Genomic DNA, 17,476 nt, shown 5'->3' on the forward strand with positions numbered 1-17,476 from the left:
GGGTTAAACACCACTGACTGATTGTTCAAATAAATTGCTTTCCAGAATTGGCTGCTTGTTAATTAGCCAGAAACATTTCCCACCCGTACCAATGTGTTAATATTTGGACTAACTGGTTTAGATCTTATCTGCTGCAGGATAATTTCTGTTTGAAACAGATTGAGTGAAACCAAGACATTTCTTTTGTTTTTTTTAACAACACAGTAGGTCAGACAAAAAGTTAAGAGTATTGTTTAATAAAAACAAATATATTCAACTTTCTATATATAACATTTTCTTATAAAACAATATATATAACAAAATTTACAAAGCATGCAGCACCATGTCATAATACTGGTGTTGACAGAATCAATAACTCAGTTAAGTGCTGCCTCCAAGATAATATTTACAATACAGTAATTTACTGCAATAACTGAGGCTTGAAGTTCCATCAAAAGAGAAACAAAACAGCTCTGCCATTATCGACGACATTAATCGATCTTCCCAAGACTTGAAATGTGACTTCCTAACTTCTGACTCCTCATCTGTTGACAAGGAATTGGATCAGTCCGTCTTGCACTGCTGCATCCCTCTGGGTGTATCATTTTTCCAGGAATCATGTCTATCCTTCCGGGTGCTGTTTGTGTCAGCAACTTTGGCAGGAAAGAATGTCTTAGGTGTTGGGTGTCTCTGTGTGTGTGTATGTCAGCATCTCAGGTGTATGCAAGGCTGAAAAGTGTCAGTGTCTGTGACTGATTTGCGGGTTTCTGCTGGGTGTGTGTATCTCTGTCTCTGTTTGTGTCCATGCGTTTGTGTCAGCGTCTCTGACAGGTGTGTAGGTTCCGGGCTGCAGTCCTGCTGACACTGTGGTCTCGCTCTCCTTTCTCTGGTCGGCAGGCCATGCCGTCGCCGCAGTCGCAGCGCTGGAACAGCTCCAAGCCGTGGGTGCCTTTCCGGCGGTGGCGGGTACACACCTGGCCCTCCGTCAGCACAGGTTTACAGATGCGAGACCAGAAGTGTCTGGCACAGCACAGACCCTCGGTGCAGTCTGCGGATCTCAGGCAAGTCTCCCCCTCTTGGCCTGGAGACGAGAGAGATAAAAATATGTTACATGAAAAAGACCTCACTGAACACTTCTTGTGTTGTTACTTGAACCTAATAAAGATTGATGATTCTTAACAGGACACTCACCTTTAACAGCATGAGGCTGATGGCCGTTGGCAGTGGGGGGCCTCTTGGCATGGTGCTCCATGGTGTTGTTGTGTTTGTGCCAGCCATTGATGATGGATGTATCTGTACCATCTATGTCATTTGCTTGGCAAACACCTAGAAATGGCAAAGGACAAAAGAAAGAAATACATTTAGGGTCTGTATATATCACAGTGGATATTAAGTCATCCACCCCTTGAATGAATGGTTACCAGTAAACATAGAGACACGCAAGACAGACAATGACTACAGCAAACTATTCCCAACTATCAGAATATTATCAATAACTTTGTAAAGCATAAATGTCAGTATTTATGGCAGTTTGGACGCCTCTGCTCACCATTGCTACAGCGGGTTCCAGCGCAACACATAGAGTCCCGTGCGCAACGCTTCCGGCTCTTACGGCAGGGCAGGCAGGCGCCTCGTACGTCATTGCAGAATTCATCACCTCCGCAGTCTTCATCATCCATACAAACACCTGACTGCTATAGTTTGTTAAAAAAAACAAAGACAAAAAGCGTGTCATTTTAAGTATTGAGACATTACTTGTAAAACTTACATGAGCGCAACTTTTGGCATGGCGCACAAAATTGACTTTTACGCACGGAAATTACCTGCAAGGTGTCTACGGGTAATTTGTGTACCATGCTACCGGAGGGAGATGTGCGCGGACTCGGACTGACACTGTCATAGCCTTTGCTACCCGAAGCACCGGGCAAGTTTTTGATGGCGTTGGAGTTCATCAGGACTGTCCCCATATAAACGTCCCCAAGGTATCCAAAGAGCGTGAGATACACAGCCAAGAAGCGATGCGCTGACGGTATCTGCATGATTCTCCCTTTAAACTCTGCTCTGTCGCAAACACACGTGGGGGGGAGGGGGGAATCCCTTCTGTTTTGCTGGAGAAAAAAAGAGTGACAAAGTCCAAAGCGGCCTTGAATCCTGAATCCCAAAGTTTCCAGAGTTTCGCCACGGAAGCCTCTTGCCTCACAGTCCTGGGATGATCTCTTTATACATGTGGACCTGTTTGTCTTCCCGCCCCTCGCTGTGCACAACAAAGGCGGAGGGGTGGAATTTCAAAGAGAGCCCCACTGTACGGAAATGGCTATTCTCCCTGCACAAGACTGCCTTTCACAATGTTGGTGTAATGATAATGACCTGCAAAGTCTGTCTGAGTGCCCATCACTCGGTGATGCACACTGGAAATAAAATATATCCACACTCGGGGCTTACACAATCTCCTTAGTATAAAATCACATCACATTTTAATAAAGGAATAAAGAAAATAATTTGTTATTTTTCAATTATAATTTTTTCTTAAAACAAGTGGTTTTCATTTCTGTCCACCAGTTGTTGCGCCTTATTCTGCTTTGTTTCAAACATATTTGTGATAGTCTCACCACATCGATAGAATATATTATGGTGTGACTTCTTGTTTTCCAATGAAACACTCACAAACTTTGTTGTTCTTGTTCCGTGGATAACTTATTCAAAGGATCAGAATTCCTTTGTTTTTCCAAAAAATATCGATGCCAACAGTTCACCATGTCTTAAATGACTTGTATAGATATAATCACTCTAAAATAACAAATATATGCTACAGAATATTGCATCGCATTTTACTTTTTAACTTATTTAGTTTTATAACTGTAACAAAACCTGCAAGTATTCTTCAAAATGTGTGATTTTCTGTTTCCCCTCCATCTTTATAAAAAAAATAGCTGTGTGATTATTCCCATTTCTTTGACATTCAAGTAGCCTAAATGCCCTTTGGCTGTGTGAAGACAGTGATTGAAGTTACTTGCGTCGATTAACTACTTCATTTGATCCTTCTGATTGCAAGGGGGGCAATTATCCTCTAAAGTGTGCTTGATTACACCAGTGGCAGACATCAATGTGTAGGATATGCAGACCATTAAGGGGTGTGAAAAGTTTACCGAATTAATGGACTTCCGTGGCGAGGGCTTTCAGGCTTGACTGGCACTTGGAGATTAAAGGCAACTCTGATCTGTCCCTGCTCTCTGACCCTTTGGGGCTCCTCCACTGCAAGACATGCCCATCCTTCCAAAAAAAAAAAAGATACTCTGAAATATTCAAATCAGGTCTTAAAGGTGTGTATTTGACTTCACATTCCCCCCACAGTAAACAGTCGACTTACAGCAAATATTTGTTTATTGCATTAAGCAGTGATCAGTTGAGCAGTGACTGAAACAAGCGAAGCTCTAAAAAGAAAGAAAGAAAAGCTTACAGGTGCTGAAGTGCGTGATGGAAACGAGCCCTGAAGTCTCTGTAGTCTCCATGAACATTTCTTGGCACTTGGACGTCATCTGCTGGTCACTTAGCCGATGTATGAGTGTGAGGATAAGTGTATGCGTGCACGCGTGTGTTTGTGTGTGTATGACACAGAGATGTGCCATACACACTGTGGCACTTTGCACGTTTGAATTGCTGTATATCTTTTGAAGTTGAGCTTTCATCTCCACTTTACTAAATGCCAGTGCTGGTAAGGTGAGCTTCTTTGATGCACTTTGATCCCCTTTGATCTCGCAGAGGTGTCACCCTGTTGTTATGGCTGAAGCCGTTCCCCGGTCCCCCAAACAGACCTGTTGTGCGAATAACACAGAGAGACCAGAGAAGCTGAATCATCTGCACTTACCAGTAAGTGGATAACATTAACTCGTGGACTGATTATTAGATCGCAGGCAAACATAACCACTTCACGTCAAGCTGAGGCAGTGGGGTTGAGAGATCTGTCTTACCTGCAGCTCCCTCTTGTGGCAACTAGAGCAAGCTGTAAAATCTCTACAATCAAGCTTTCAATCATTCCGAGCTTTTCAGAATAATTAAGAGACAAACACCACTCAAAAGTATGGTTTTTACTCTATAATTTTAAAAATCTTACAGGTGGCACTCTGCAAAATCAATTTACAGCAGAAGAAACAACATATAACGCAAGGCAAATATCAGGTAACATCGCAGAAGGCATTAATATAAGACTCAAAACCAATGGTTTGCGATGGCATACATAAGGCTTTGTGATAAACATAACCTGCTCTTAATACAGTAAAATACTTATGGTATGCCTACAGATTTCTTCTCATCTTTAGCTCTCCATCAACATTATCCAATGATTTATATAATTTAAATTTCTGATCTGTTTGACTTCCTGGGATAAAACATTGGCTCAGTCAAACCAAACAATAAAATGAGAATTTAAATGTATTATGATCAGTACTATCATACCGTCAAGGATTGTCAACAGTGGCAAAACTGCAAATCATTCTTGCCATCGCTAAATGCTTACATTTCATGACAAAAACATTTGATGATGGATGGTCCCTCCGATTTATGATTCACTTTATCTCAGACCAGTTGTGATTGACTTCATAAGACCATATGTAGAGAAAAGCATGTCATTGCAGTTATCTCAGGTATGATACATTGCTATCAGTTTTAATAATGGTTCCTGTTTGATAAATCAAAGGGGTAAGCAGGAAATGTGTCACATACAGTTCTGTCAGCCATCAAATGACTAGAAATTCCCTTTCCAGAGTGATTGATGTATTTATTAGATATAACAAAGGATGAGAAGCAGCCATTTAAGAGGACACATATGTTTTTTGAGGTGTATATGTGTTCATGCAGCATCGAATAGGACTTGTGATGTTAATTTTGAATGCCATTGATTTAAGGCACTTACATTTCTTCTGATTTTATGCTCTGAATTTAGGACGTGAGAGATCATGGCGCTAGTGGTCAAAGTTGTGAGTTTCATAAAATATAATCTCCCTCTTTTCTTTCGCTGCCTGTTTCTAGCAGACATTCTAAAACCTCCCTATGATGATGTTAAGTCAAGGTAGTCTTAAGATAATGTGAATGTGGTCAATTTTGCCTCCAAAGAAATTAGGAAGTAGTTAATTTATAGAGATGAACTTAACACATTTAAGCCTGTTTAAAGAGAATACCATTTAGCACAATGTAACAGTGTCAAGGGACATCAAACTAATCTTCACTCAAATTTACAAAGTGAAACAAGTCTCAAATTTTCTAAGGAAGGAAGTTAAGTATTTTACATTTTAAATCAAGCACAAATAATACAAAAACAATAACCAGTACTGTCATATCACCATCGCTTATTAAAATTTATAACAGCACCAAAAACATTGAAACCATGTTCACAGTTATGTCAGATCTATACAGGCGAGAACAGAGGACGAGGCATTTGGGTGGTTAAAAAACAAAATGTATGCAGGTAGAGAAGCATTTATATGCGTGATAAAAAGCATATTAAAGATCAGAAAACGAGTGTGACGTCATCCACTGAAGCTTAAAAATTAGCTATAACTGCTGATTTTCTCAGTTAATGGTCTTAAGTGCATAATGACATGTTACTTCATGGAAATACTAGCTGACATTTCATGTGTGTCGGTGTATGAATCAATAAATTTTAAGCAGGGCACTTAAAGAGTCGTGTCTCTTTCCACTGAATGCACAGTGTTTGTGCTTTTCAAGGTAGGTTAATCTTACATAAAGTGTACCAAGTATTTGATTTTAGCCCGGCTGTATTTGTGTAAATTCAAATACTTTATGTACCGTACATGCTGTATGCCATATGGATGTTAAATAAGAAAATCAGTGACATTCAGGTTAGTCTTGAGCACTTGATACCAGTTTTACTTGCAAACTGTAAGGAGTAGATCTCTGGAAAGTATCAGAGAGTGCAGCAAGCAGCTGCATGTTAAAAACCAGGGAGCAACTGCAGTAACATCTTATACCCTCCCAAAGTCCAGCAAATATTTCACCAAATATTATGGACAAACAAATACAGGGAGGGGGGGAATCAATCATCAGCCTCCTCTCTTTTTAAGCCATCCATCCATTTTCATTCGTATTTATCCTCGAACCAAAACACAAGAAAATGAATACGCTCACTAAACATTTTTCCGTTAACCATGAAAACCTGGCTCCATTATCAACCATTGTTGCGTTGTGTATATGTGTATCCCTGCACTTCCTTTGCCTTTTCCTTTAGAGCCGAGTGTAAGACTACATCGAAGAAGTGCTACAGCAGTCCCATTATAAATGCTTGATCCAGAGCCACAGTGAAATAAAGGCATATTGGTGACCCAGAGGGTGTGCCATCCGTTCGTTTATCTTCTTTTCCATATCCTCTCATTCATTTTTAAAGCAGTTTTTTTAACAACACAGCCATGTCCTCGAGATGGCCTCCAAGCCAACAAAAGAAGAGTTTCTTTTGGTTTTAAGGGGAGAGGAGGGCTTCAAAAATCAACGTCCCAGCCGGAGTTGTCATCAGGAGGCGGGTCCTCGTTGTCCTCTGGGAAGCTGTCAAAGTTACTTGTGTCGACTGCTGATGTGACCTGGTAGAATGACAGAAGAATAATTGACAGAAAGACTAAACAAGCTGGCAACAAATGGATTGGGAGTGTGAGAGTGATTACATAAGGGCAACTAGAAAGACAATTATAATGAGCAAGGCTATCAGAAGCGTGCACTTACATTAGGGATAATAGGAGGCGTCAACGTCCCCTTCTTCAAGCCCTCCCAGTTAAAGCCCTCAAACCATCTAAAGGAAAAACAGCATGGCTTCTTAATTTCATAATTGTGTTTTACTGCACAATTATACCGTGGAGAGAAATGAATAAATAAGAGGGTTATATTCATTTATAGACATACTTACTTGTGCTTTTGGATGTCTTTGACACCATTTTTCAAGTTTCCCAGTCGTTCAGAAGGATTATCCCTGTAGCAGAAAAAAAATTATAACACACATGATGATTCAGCATTCAGACCACTTCAATGAAGAGTTTAAACTGCTGGAAGCACTAACACTCACCTGCATAGCTTTTTGATTAGGTTGGCAGCATTTTTGGTAATCTTCTTTGGAAATTCAATCATGTCGATGCCTCTCAGGATGATGTTGTAGGTTTTCATAGGATCAGGGCCAGAGAATGGAGGGCTACAAAAGAGAGGCAAAGATATTAGTCTTGAGTGGAAAATGCATTGCTATACAAGAATTTAATCAAGGGACATTCAACTATGTCCTTGTGCACCGAAGAAGAAAACTCTCCAAAGTTTCTAAATACTTTTTCATTTGTTGTGTATGGTCCCATATATACGGAAGCCCTGCTACATTTTTCCCCCAAACTGTTTTTTTTAAGGAACTTAGAAAGATTATCCCGGGAAAACATTTTTTACCTGTTCTTAAATCATGAACAGGAGAGAAAACAATTTAGATCAGACTTAGAAAAGGGGTCAACATCAGTTTTTTATCACTTGCCCCTCAGGGCTTTCGTACTTATATGCTATCACAGGGAACACTTAAGATATTTGTTGTATGGACAGGCCCAAGCTTGTGTGTACCTGCCAGTTAAGAGCTCAAACATGAGGATTCCTAGAGACCAGTAGTCAGCTGAGATGTCGTGGCCCTTGTTCAGAATGATCTCTGGTGCTACATACTCCGGTGTCCCACAGAAGGTCCACGTTTTCTTCCCAAACCCGATCTTCTTGGCAAAGCCAAAGTCGACCTGAGGGAAAGAAGGATTTTGTTCTGTCAGTCAGAAAAGAAGTTGAAGAAGAATATGAATTAATTTCAGATCAATTTAGTACTTATTTGTATCAGATCATATTCATTCTATTGCACAATGATGGCAAAGCTGGAAATTGTGCCATTATTCCAATATTACAGTTTTTCACTACGACATGATGTATAGGAAGAGTTGAGCAACTGGTTGCTGCTCTCCCACAAGCTACAAACTGTTCTCCACAAGGAGAGAAGGGATTGGTGGTACCATAAAACAACACACAACAGTGTTATACTTAATTTTAAATGTAAATGCTCCGTACTTGTATAGCACCTTTCTAGTCTTTTCGACTACTCAAAGCGCTTTTACACTACATCTGCATTCACCATCAGTCATACACATTCATACACTGAGCCTAAGTGCTCAAACAGAAACTAGCATTCACACTCATTCATACACTGGCGGAACAGCCGCCAGGGGCAAATCGGGGTTCAGTATCTTGCCCAAGGACACTTCGACACGCAACCAGGGGGAGCCAGGGATTGAACCGCCGACTTAACGGCCCAACCCGCTCTACCTCCTGAGCCACAGCCGCCCCGTGAATTTTACTTTTCTTTATACTATAATTAAACTTTTATTCAGAGCCAACATGAGGCAATTATTACAGTTTCAACTGATCCTTCATTCTAGCATCATGGAAAGATGAGATTTCGCAGAAACTGCGACTTAGAAGTTTTATTGATCTCTTACCAGTTTGGCATAGCCCCTGTGGTCCAATATAAGGTTCTCTGGTTTGAGGTCTCTGTAGATGATTCCTTTGGAATGTAGGTAGGCGAAGGCCTCCACCACACAAGCTGTGTAAAACCTGGTGGTTGCGTCCTCAAATGAACCTCTAGAAGCACAGCAGGACAATAGAGCCGAACTGTGAACTGTGTGGTAGATAACTGCAGTAGTCCAGCAAAATAGTAATTTCTTACACCAGGAGGTTCGCTATGGTTAGGATTTCCTGGCAGATTTCCAATAAAAGTTTTGTATTAGGCGTTAAACACAGAAAGTAAGCTTGTTCCAGAAAAATATCTATGCCTATCTAACCTTGTAGGGAAAAGTCAGGTTTTAGAACTATTACTGTAACCGCAACTCTCTACATGTTGTGGTAGTACCACTGACAGAAATAATACACAGCTAAGCTAGTAATAAATCTTACCGGTCTCGAAGAATGGTCCACAGCTCTCCTCCTAAACAAGCTTCCATCAACATGTAGAGGTACTTGCTGTCCTTGAATGTTCTATAGAGTCTGAAAACACAGGAAAAAACTGCATTGGAATCTAATTACCACAAATACAACCTCCCCAGTTGTGTAGGAAATATTTTTAGATCAAACTGCCTGTTATCTATTTTTCTAAACACAGTATATGGTCAGAAATCGAACCATTTGTTCAGTTTAGATTTTTGTTGATACTACTTACCATATCCAATATATGATTGAAAGAAAACTTTGATTGATTTGTGGCTTAGGCAACAACAACCAGATCATTTGATAGGATGTGTATACTGTATATACTGTATAGTGTAGCACAAAAATAAAAACTCATTTGCTGTTGCTTCTTTGAGGGTCAAAAGACTTTGGAGGATTTTCCAGCATACGCAGATAAGAAAACAGAAAAATGGGAGGACATTTTTTTATTAACATGACAAAGAACCTGCAAGCTCTTTAAAGAAAACTTTGGTAATCATGTCCTTCTGGCTCTGATGTAATGAAGTACTGATCCTTGTGATACAGTAGTTTATTCATATTGCCTTTCAATGAAGTTGTTCTTCACCTAACAATGAAGTCAGAATGGGCCTCCTGCATGATGAGTTTCTCTGAACGAATGTGCTCCTGCTGTCTTGTGTCAACAATGTGCCGCTTCTTCAGGATCTTCATGGCGAAGGTTTTGTTCTCATCACTCTTCAGCTGAACCTGCGGTGAGACAGAAAGAAAGAAATTCAAATACAAAAGGTCAGCCTTGCTCGTTAACCTGCGCAATTGTAAAGCCGTGAGAAACAAAACAAAACGGATGTTACTGTCACAATGCAGTGCCCCCTACCAGCTCAACACGACCAAAGCCACCAACTCCCAGGGTGTCGATGATGTTGAAGTCAGCTAGGTTGAGATTGAAGAAAAACGCATTCTCTGCTTCATACCTGTGGTGCCGGGAAAAGCAAGAAAAAAGACAGAACGGGAACAGGATTAGAGATGAGATGAAGGGTGAAAGAAGAGATAATCCACCTTCAACAACCTGAGACAAAATATCCGTCTTTCCTTTAGCTCATTTGTTTGCAAATCTTAGAGGATTTAACTCATAGTAATCTATGAAGGATGTTATTGAGGATGTGGTGTGTATAAATATGAACACGGGAACAGGATGTGTTTGAGTTTAGTCCTCTGGCACACCACGTTGACCTCTCTTTGAACACAGACAAGATTGTGTGCCCCGTTCTTGATGGGAAAGAACATAGAGCCACACGAGCTGCTCACTGCTCAGCTGGCTCTGAAGACATGCCTTGGCTCTGCCGCAGAACACACCAATGATGGCAGTGGAGACTGTTTCCACGTGTCCATCCCTTATCCCTAGATGCCCCATGTCTTCTCTGGTTATTGTTTGATCCAGACAGAGTTTCATCAGCTCAGTCTCTGGATCAGTGGGCTTAGGACAGATCTGAGCCTGGACAGCCCTTTCTGGGTCACTCAGAACATACTATCGCCTCAACGTCAGGTCTTTTCTCACACACAGACAGTACAGCTGTATGCCATTTACAGACATTTATCCAAAAAATCCCTTCCCTATAAGGAAGACTTGTTCAGATAAGTCAGTTTATCTTAATTTATCTTAATGGAGCAGCAGGGATTACATTTATTTACGTAAAAGTTAAACAATGATTCATTTTACGTTCGAGGTTTGAATGTGATTAATAAAAATGGCAAATGAGACTCTTACTTCATTCTGAGCTTAGGAGGCCATTTGAGACGTGGAAAGAAAAGTTTATTCCATCACACTGCAAGTGATAATAATAAAAACTTTTCCCTAAGTTGCCTGCCAGTGGGAGCCCAGCGGAGGCACGTGTCGGCACGCTACTGAGCACGGTGTTTCTCAGAAACACATCAGGTTACCAGGACAGTCTGTGTTTATTTGTGTGTGTGTGTGTGTGTATATAGGCACCACTGCTAGATGGATCACAGGTGACCCTTTCATCTTTCTCTCCCCTCCCATCATCTGGAAGCCGTCCCAGAGAACACTCCAAATCCCAAAATGCTCTCCGCTTAAGAAAAGGACAGAGAGAAGTAACCCGAGAGTACAGGAATTACTGTGTGTGGGACAGGATTATTAATAAGGTCACGTTGACATCGGTTCGCACACATGGACTTATCAGTCCATACACACTGAAAAGCACAAACAAAAGCTATGAGATGTGGACATGAGGTGTTTGGGTCCTGTTAATGAAGGAGGTCACGCAAATTCTGTCGAGATAAAAAGAGTCCATGAATGAGTGTATCATTTTACATCATGCTGGCCTTTAAACAGGTTTAAAAGTAATGGCATCATTTGACCAGCAGGTGGCAGTGTTGCTCCATTTGAAGTAACCAGGTAAGGAGCTTACTGTTGATGAAAAATACCTCCAAGCAATTCAAAGCTGAACTACAAAATGAAGCTATTGTGTTCAGAAAGCAATGGAAGAATCAACACAGATACTCTATTCTGTGAAAAGGATGAACTCGTCTTTAAATTAATAAAATAAGACAACCTAAGTTGAAACCAGCTGGTGGATTCATCACCTCACTGCACTGATTTGTAAAGAATAGATTTGTTTCAGGGAAAAAAATAACATTAACAGTTACTCTATGTCTCAACCAAGGACACAAAGGCTCTCTGGGAGTCGATGAATAGCGGCGATATTTACTAAAGCAGTTACACAAATACCCATATAGATTTATTTTTTGTTTCAGATTGGCAGAGAATAACACTTGTCTGTGAACGGCTGAAGCATTAGATGGAATATGATACCAGCGAGCAGACCCAGCAGGACTGGAACCATACATCCACCTTAAATAGATGTCTACACCATGACCTTGACCGAAAACTGACACAGAGCTCAGCTGCATCCAACACTGTAATACAACTCTGGTGAGTTACATAGCACATGTATTTTGAGGTCCCTTATATGAAGTTGAAATGACATGTTAGGGTCTTACATGGCAAATCAATTTACCAGCACTGCAGTACAAAGTGTTCCTGCGCGGGTCAAGTAGCACCCCAGTGGGTGATAATCTGAATGGATGAGATCATACAAATGATGCAATCCCCATGTGCCTATGTGTGTGTGAGTGTATATGTGTGTGAGAGAGTGTGTGTATCCTCATTTCCTTTGCTGCAGTTCTTCTTAGTCTAGCCTGACTCAAGGGAGAGGAGAGAGGAGAGGACAGCATCTCTGACCTTAAAGCTGACTCTCATTAAATGCCACTTTTATTTACCAGTAACTCCTGCTTGTTGAACTCCTGCACCTGCTTAACAGATGTGCGACATGCTGAGTCACACTGGGTCATATCTTCTCATCAATCTTCAATCATTAAGGGTTTTCTTGGTGGATGGGCCATGGTTAGCAAAGTAAAGGATCTTGCTACATGTCATTGCTCACTTTTTTTTGATGAAAATGGTAAATTTTTCCAAGTTTATGAAACTTGCGCATGCCCTGTATTGAGTATACATACCTAACTGACCGGACGCAACCTAGGGACGTTGCAATTCATGGTTAGACCTGTAACCTATAAGCCATGAGGACACCCCCCAAAAAAACTGGGGGCCAACTATGCTCTTAGATAACATAATTTAAGTTTTATTCTCAGGATTTGCCAATAAGATTATTTTGCCTATGGTAATATGGTAGTATATGGTGAAATTCTTTGACTTTTGTCTCATCTACAGAGTCTCGCCTCTGACTAAACAAAATACTTAATTAACATTTGATGCAGTCAGAAACACAAGTGAAACATTACAGCAGAGACAGTTTTCGCTCTACTTTATGTTGTGTGAAGCTCCTCCTGCAGAGAGAAGCAGCGGCTTGATCAAAAACGCATGTGTGCATATAGCACATGGTACATAGATGGGGGAGTTAGTCTTTGAAGAAAAAACCTGTCAACCTCACAGAAACCAACTGTAGTTTGCTCTATAGTTACAGTACCGCTGCATGGTGCTTATCCGCTGTGACCAATTAGAGATGGTTTCCATCACCATGGGATCCTGACTCAGGCTTTCCTCACGAAGAAACACATGTGCTCTGCTGGGCAGGGGGCACCAGCAACAGATGACACGCACAGCACACGGCAGTGAACACTACCTTAATCAGGGTGAAAACGGCTTTGATGTGACAGATCTCAGGGAGCAGAGGGAGATAGCGGCTTCATGTTAAGGTTAAGTTCTGCAGAGAACAGGGATGATAATAAGATTACAAATAATGGCCACTCAAAAGTGTGATGTGTTACTCATTTGCATTGCAGTTTGCGATTAAACTAGGTTCCTTAAAGACCTAGGGCATAATTCGGTAAAGAATGCATGCTGCTGGTGTCTTTCCACCACACACATCTGCTGACAGAATAATCATCATTGGTAGTGAGCAATAAGGGGTGCCTGGCCAGGGCTGACTGCCAGAGGCAAGCCTCTGCGTCCCCGTATTATACCTGTCTTCTCTGTTCCGTCAGTGCCTCTGTCCAACACAGTGACTGGTGTTGTGTTCAGCTCTTTGTTGATTAAATTACACTGACTCGCAAAAGATGACTGACACTCTCGGCAGTCGGCAACAAAATCCAGAGCATCGAGTCTATTCTGCTTTGCCACTGGTCTCGTTCGCTCCCTGTCTCTCCTCACTCCGTCCATCTATCTACATCTCTCTATCCCTTTCTGTGGCGATAAGCTGTCCCTACTCTCTCTAGGCACCTCTAATCTGTCATTACTGGGTTGCTGTTTCTCCTCACCATGACTCACAACATGGCACAGAGTGAGCGAGGTATCAGATTTTGTGTAGCTGCCTTAACTCCAAGATGCCCTCCTCATTGCCAAGATGTCCTGTGCCTTCTATAATGCTATTCTCTTGTTTCCATAGTGACGATAAATACAGTACATATTAATTCCTCCAGAAATAGAGGCGGAGGTCAGAGTCTTTGCTTTCTGGCCCGCCACATGGGTATTGTCTTGTTACTGACCTAAAGGCACAATGCATTAACAGCTGGCCTAGACACCTCCCTTTAAAAAATGTTGCAGCTGGTGGTCACTATAGGGTACAACTCAAGGTTATTGAGACCGAAAATGAATTTCCAAAATAAATTGATTAAAAGAAAAGATCACAAATAGACAAATCAAGCCCAAAGCACAAAACAATAAAACCTGTTTGCATAGTGGGTATTTTAATTCATTTATGCATATTTATGCATCTTACTTGGCTTTTGCATCAGCATCCTCATGGCCTTTACTGGACACGTCCTCCAAACCTCCAATCAGGTGCTTGAATGAACTGCAACACAGATGGTAAATGTTACGTTGGCTTACAGTATGTAATGAATGAATAGCTTATGGTTAGAGGAATTAAAGCAGTCTGTACACTGCAGACGATCCGTATAAGAAGCTGGTAGAATATATGGCTAGACCGCCATAAAAAATGCTGCCAGTTACTATTAAATATTCATCAGTCTACTTTTAGAGAGCCTCTAAAAATCACTATGAACAGACGAGAAGACAGAGCTACCCTGAAGAGGTGTAAAAATGGGGGCTGAGTGGGAATTTTAAAGACAAAAGTAGAGGTTGCACATACATTTTTTAATGAATGAATTATAGAATAGAAAACATACTGCACTGAGTAAAAAATATCACTGCATATTACAGAAGTTAACATTACTCTTCTAGCACTTAGTACTGAGTTAAGTTATTTACCTGAAAGAAATGTTCTTTTCAGGCCTTAATAATACAATAACAATAATATTTGTGAATTTTCTTACTAGATATACCAGAATTGAATTCAGGATATGGATGTTAAAGAAAGATTATGATGAGATGTTAACTGCAGAATAATTAGATACATAATACGCTGAAATAAAATCCTCCAAAGTTGCACCTCCTGGGGAGATCTGGTACATGAAAAATGACAACTACGCTTCGGCTCATTTCTCTCTGAAGTATGGCTGCCTATGAAAAAGACTCTAAACATCCTGGAAGACCAACTAACGGAGACAGTTTTAATGCAAGGCTCATCAAGCTGTCAGCCAGAAGATGTAATACATACGGTGTTTTCTCCTGTTGATACCGCCTGTGAGCTGGGACTGTTTCCGAGCTTTTCTTTAAATGTTCTGCTGCTTACAGTGTGTCTCTATCTCCTCCTTTATCTACACACATCTCCTGCAATTATCCAATATTCTACCTTTTAAGCCACCCTGGACATACAGAAAACGTACAAATGCACACAGAATAACAGAATAATAAATACTAACAACCTGGCCTCTGCACAAAAACTGGCCTGGCTAGGTGACATACACACACCATGAGCTAGCATTTAGCTGCTTGTGTGACAGGCAGAGTGAAAGGCAGTGGTAATCACCTGTGCTGGATGACTCACTCACTATCTCCTCTACTAGCTCTGAGGATGGCCCATTTGTGCCCGCTGTGGTCCCTGAGGCCGGAGGGAGGCCCTGAGTAGTGATATCATCTACCATCTCCTCCCTACATCCCATATCCATCTGTCTCTCTATTCTCACCACACAACGTAATGCTATAGATGGAGATGCTGAAAGACTAAACCATTCCCTTAGATACTGACCTGATATGAACTTCTCTGGATCAACATTATTTTTTAAATACGATCTTACCATAAAAAGGTGATAAACATTGTAATAAAATGTCAAACCATGTTACTGCAATAAAAGGAAAACAGCAAGAGCTGAGATGAGTGTAAAGGGCAGCTGAAAAATATGGTTTTGTTCTTTGATAATCTCCTGATACACATCAGTGGAAAAAATAGCCCTTGTTAGTCATTCCTGCACAAATCTAGCATCAATCTAAATTCCTTTCTGAAGTTGATTTATGATTTAGGACACATTTTACACCTGCCTTCTTTATACCACTTCAACAAAGCAAGCCCAAATCTGTCCAAAGTTTAAAACATTTACACGAGAATTAGGTGAGTCCTGAACATAGAACCTGGATCAATCAGCAGACTTCAGGTGATGGCCTGATTGCCTTTTATGGCTCCCTAACTTTGTGAGCAGAAATTCAAACAAGGCGCTGTAGTGAAGTGAAGTGAAAGTGGAGAATTCATGCAAATACATGATCTATTTCTCACCTCACATTTATTGTTGGCAGTTATTGGATAATCTTTTTGAATAAAAGCAATGAGAACTAAATGCCACGTTCAGCCACAAAAGTATAAAAGTGGCTCCATGTTGATGTCTCAGTAAAGGTAGCACTTCCAAGAAATTGTCCTTGCCTGATATAATGAGCAAAGCAGAATTTGTGGGCTAGTTGCTCACGACAGACTTTCATTCATTCATTGAGATCCCACTGGCCAAATTAATTTATGTTTTATCACGCTAACAAAAGTATTGATAATGTAGAACAGTCATTGTACTCTGTAATTTTATTGATACTTACTCTCTATCGATGACTAAACAGGTGACGGCCTCTGCTGCAATGACGTTGGCCGTCCTGATGTCCTCCCTGGACAAAAAGATCAGACAACACAATCAGACACAATGGCAAAAGTGGCATATTTTATCCAATAGTCACACACCGTGAGGCCATCATTAAATCACATTATTATTAATTAACAATGGGAGCAGTCAAAATTTCGCTCTATAAATGGCACTGGCACACAAAGATTTTCTCTCAACAGGCAACACACATCACTGCATGATTGGCATTACTCTTTATTATATTTGACATCAAGTTCGTCTTCCTCTGATGATGATGTCGCTTCTTCAGAGGAGTCGCCCCAATCGCATGAATCCTCCGAGTCTGTATCCCAAGAAGCCATCCCTCACACTGTCCCACAGCGATAAGCTCTAACACTGAACCAGCGCACTGCCGAGGGCAGCCCTCCAACAAAAGACACGTCTGTAGCACTTGTATATAAATCTCCAATCCAAGTGAATTGTTATCCACTTTAACGCAGACAGAAATATTAAAAAGCAGGAAATTCTTCAGGGGATGTTCCATAAGCAGATTATTTTATGCCCCATCTTTTCAAAAAAGAAAAAAATAGATCATACCCTGGATGAATTTAATATCCCAATGCAGAGCAAATAAAAAGCTACAACAAGCACTGGTCTAGATTTGAAAAGTGTTAACAGTAACAATCACTCTCTGTGTCTGATCTGGACTCATATGTATGGCAACCTATTTCAATCAGCCGAGGTGACAATTCCTCTTCGTGTTATATCAACTCTCTCTGCCTTCCCTCTTCCAAACACACACATGTGCAACTCCCCCTCCTCATGCACATGCTGACACACACACACTCTTTCTGTCGACCCCTTTGAATAAAGGTCACAGCTGGTGGGGGAACAACACATTTTGAAAGGCGAGGAAATACAGAGGAGAAGAGAGCAGAGGAGTGGAAGGTAGTGCTTGACAGGGGCATAGGATTTATTAGCAGATCACTACTGGGGTCCTCTAGCTACCTCTGATAAGCTCCTATGGCCTGCATCCATGCTCTTAACACAATGCTCT

General features: G+C 41.0%; 2 protein-coding genes across 5 annotated transcripts in view; both read right to left on the reverse strand.

The window, feature by feature from the left end:
- Window positions 1-214: 214 nt before the first annotated feature.
- Window positions 215-2,232, reverse strand: LOC119917743 (dickkopf-related protein 1-like). Its single transcript, XM_038738183.1, has 4 exons — window positions 1,803-2,232; window positions 1,529-1,673; window positions 1,171-1,305; window positions 215-1,060 (listed from the first exon to the last, which is right to left on the reverse strand). Exons 1-4 carry the CDS (start codon window positions 2,016-2,018, stop codon window positions 795-797), a joined length of 762 nt encoding a protein of 253 aa, XP_038594111.1. The 5' UTR covers window positions 2,019-2,232; the 3' UTR covers window positions 215-794.
- Window positions 2,233-4,049: 1,817 nt separating this feature from the next.
- LOC119917222 (cGMP-dependent protein kinase 1) overlaps window positions 4,050-17,476 on the reverse strand; it is an 84,123-nt gene continuing 70,696 nt past the window's right edge. For all 4 annotated transcript variants that reach the window (XM_038737430.1, XM_038737429.1, XM_038737432.1 and 1 more), the window contains 11 exons: window positions 16,400-16,465; window positions 14,199-14,273; window positions 9,818-9,914; window positions 9,551-9,690; window positions 8,935-9,024; window positions 8,481-8,622; window positions 7,570-7,733; window positions 7,043-7,165; window positions 6,887-6,949; window positions 6,706-6,772; window positions 4,050-6,566 (listed from right to left, as the gene is read on the reverse strand). In XM_038737430.1, the coding sequence (XP_038593358.1) occupies window positions 6,468-6,566; window positions 6,706-6,772; window positions 6,887-6,949; window positions 7,043-7,165; window positions 7,570-7,733; window positions 8,481-8,622; window positions 8,935-9,024; window positions 9,551-9,690; window positions 9,818-9,914; window positions 14,199-14,273; window positions 16,400-16,465 (1,126 nt within the window). In that variant the 3' untranslated portion in view covers window positions 4,050-6,467. The remainder of the gene's footprint in view (window positions 6,567-6,705; window positions 6,773-6,886; window positions 6,950-7,042; window positions 7,166-7,569; window positions 7,734-8,480; window positions 8,623-8,934; window positions 9,025-9,550; window positions 9,691-9,817; window positions 9,915-14,198; window positions 14,274-16,399; window positions 16,466-17,476) is intronic.

The sequence above is a fragment of the Micropterus salmoides genome, unplaced genomic scaffold (genome assembly GCF_014851395.1).
Source record: "Micropterus salmoides isolate LMB-PRFRI ecotype aquatic unplaced genomic scaffold, ASM1485139v1 Ms_hic_scaffold_22, whole genome shotgun sequence".
Classification (NCBI taxonomy): domain Eukaryota; kingdom Metazoa; phylum Chordata; class Actinopteri; order Centrarchiformes; family Centrarchidae; genus Micropterus; species Micropterus salmoides.

Excerpts from the sequence above, each read along its gene's own strand:
- LOC119917743 (XM_038738183.1), bottom strand. The coding sequence starts at position 2,018 with ATGCAGATACCGTCAGCGCATCGCTTCTTGGCTGTGTATCTCACGCTC. Across the intron at positions 1,674-1,802 it reads TACCCGTAGACACCTTGCAG|CAGTCAGGTGTTTGTATGGA; the intron begins GTAATTTCCGTG and ends AACAAACTATAG. Across the intron at positions 1,061-1,170 it reads TCAGCCTCATGCTGTTAAAG|GCCAAGAGGGGGAGACTTGC; the intron begins GTGAGTGTCCTG and ends TCTCGTCTCCAG.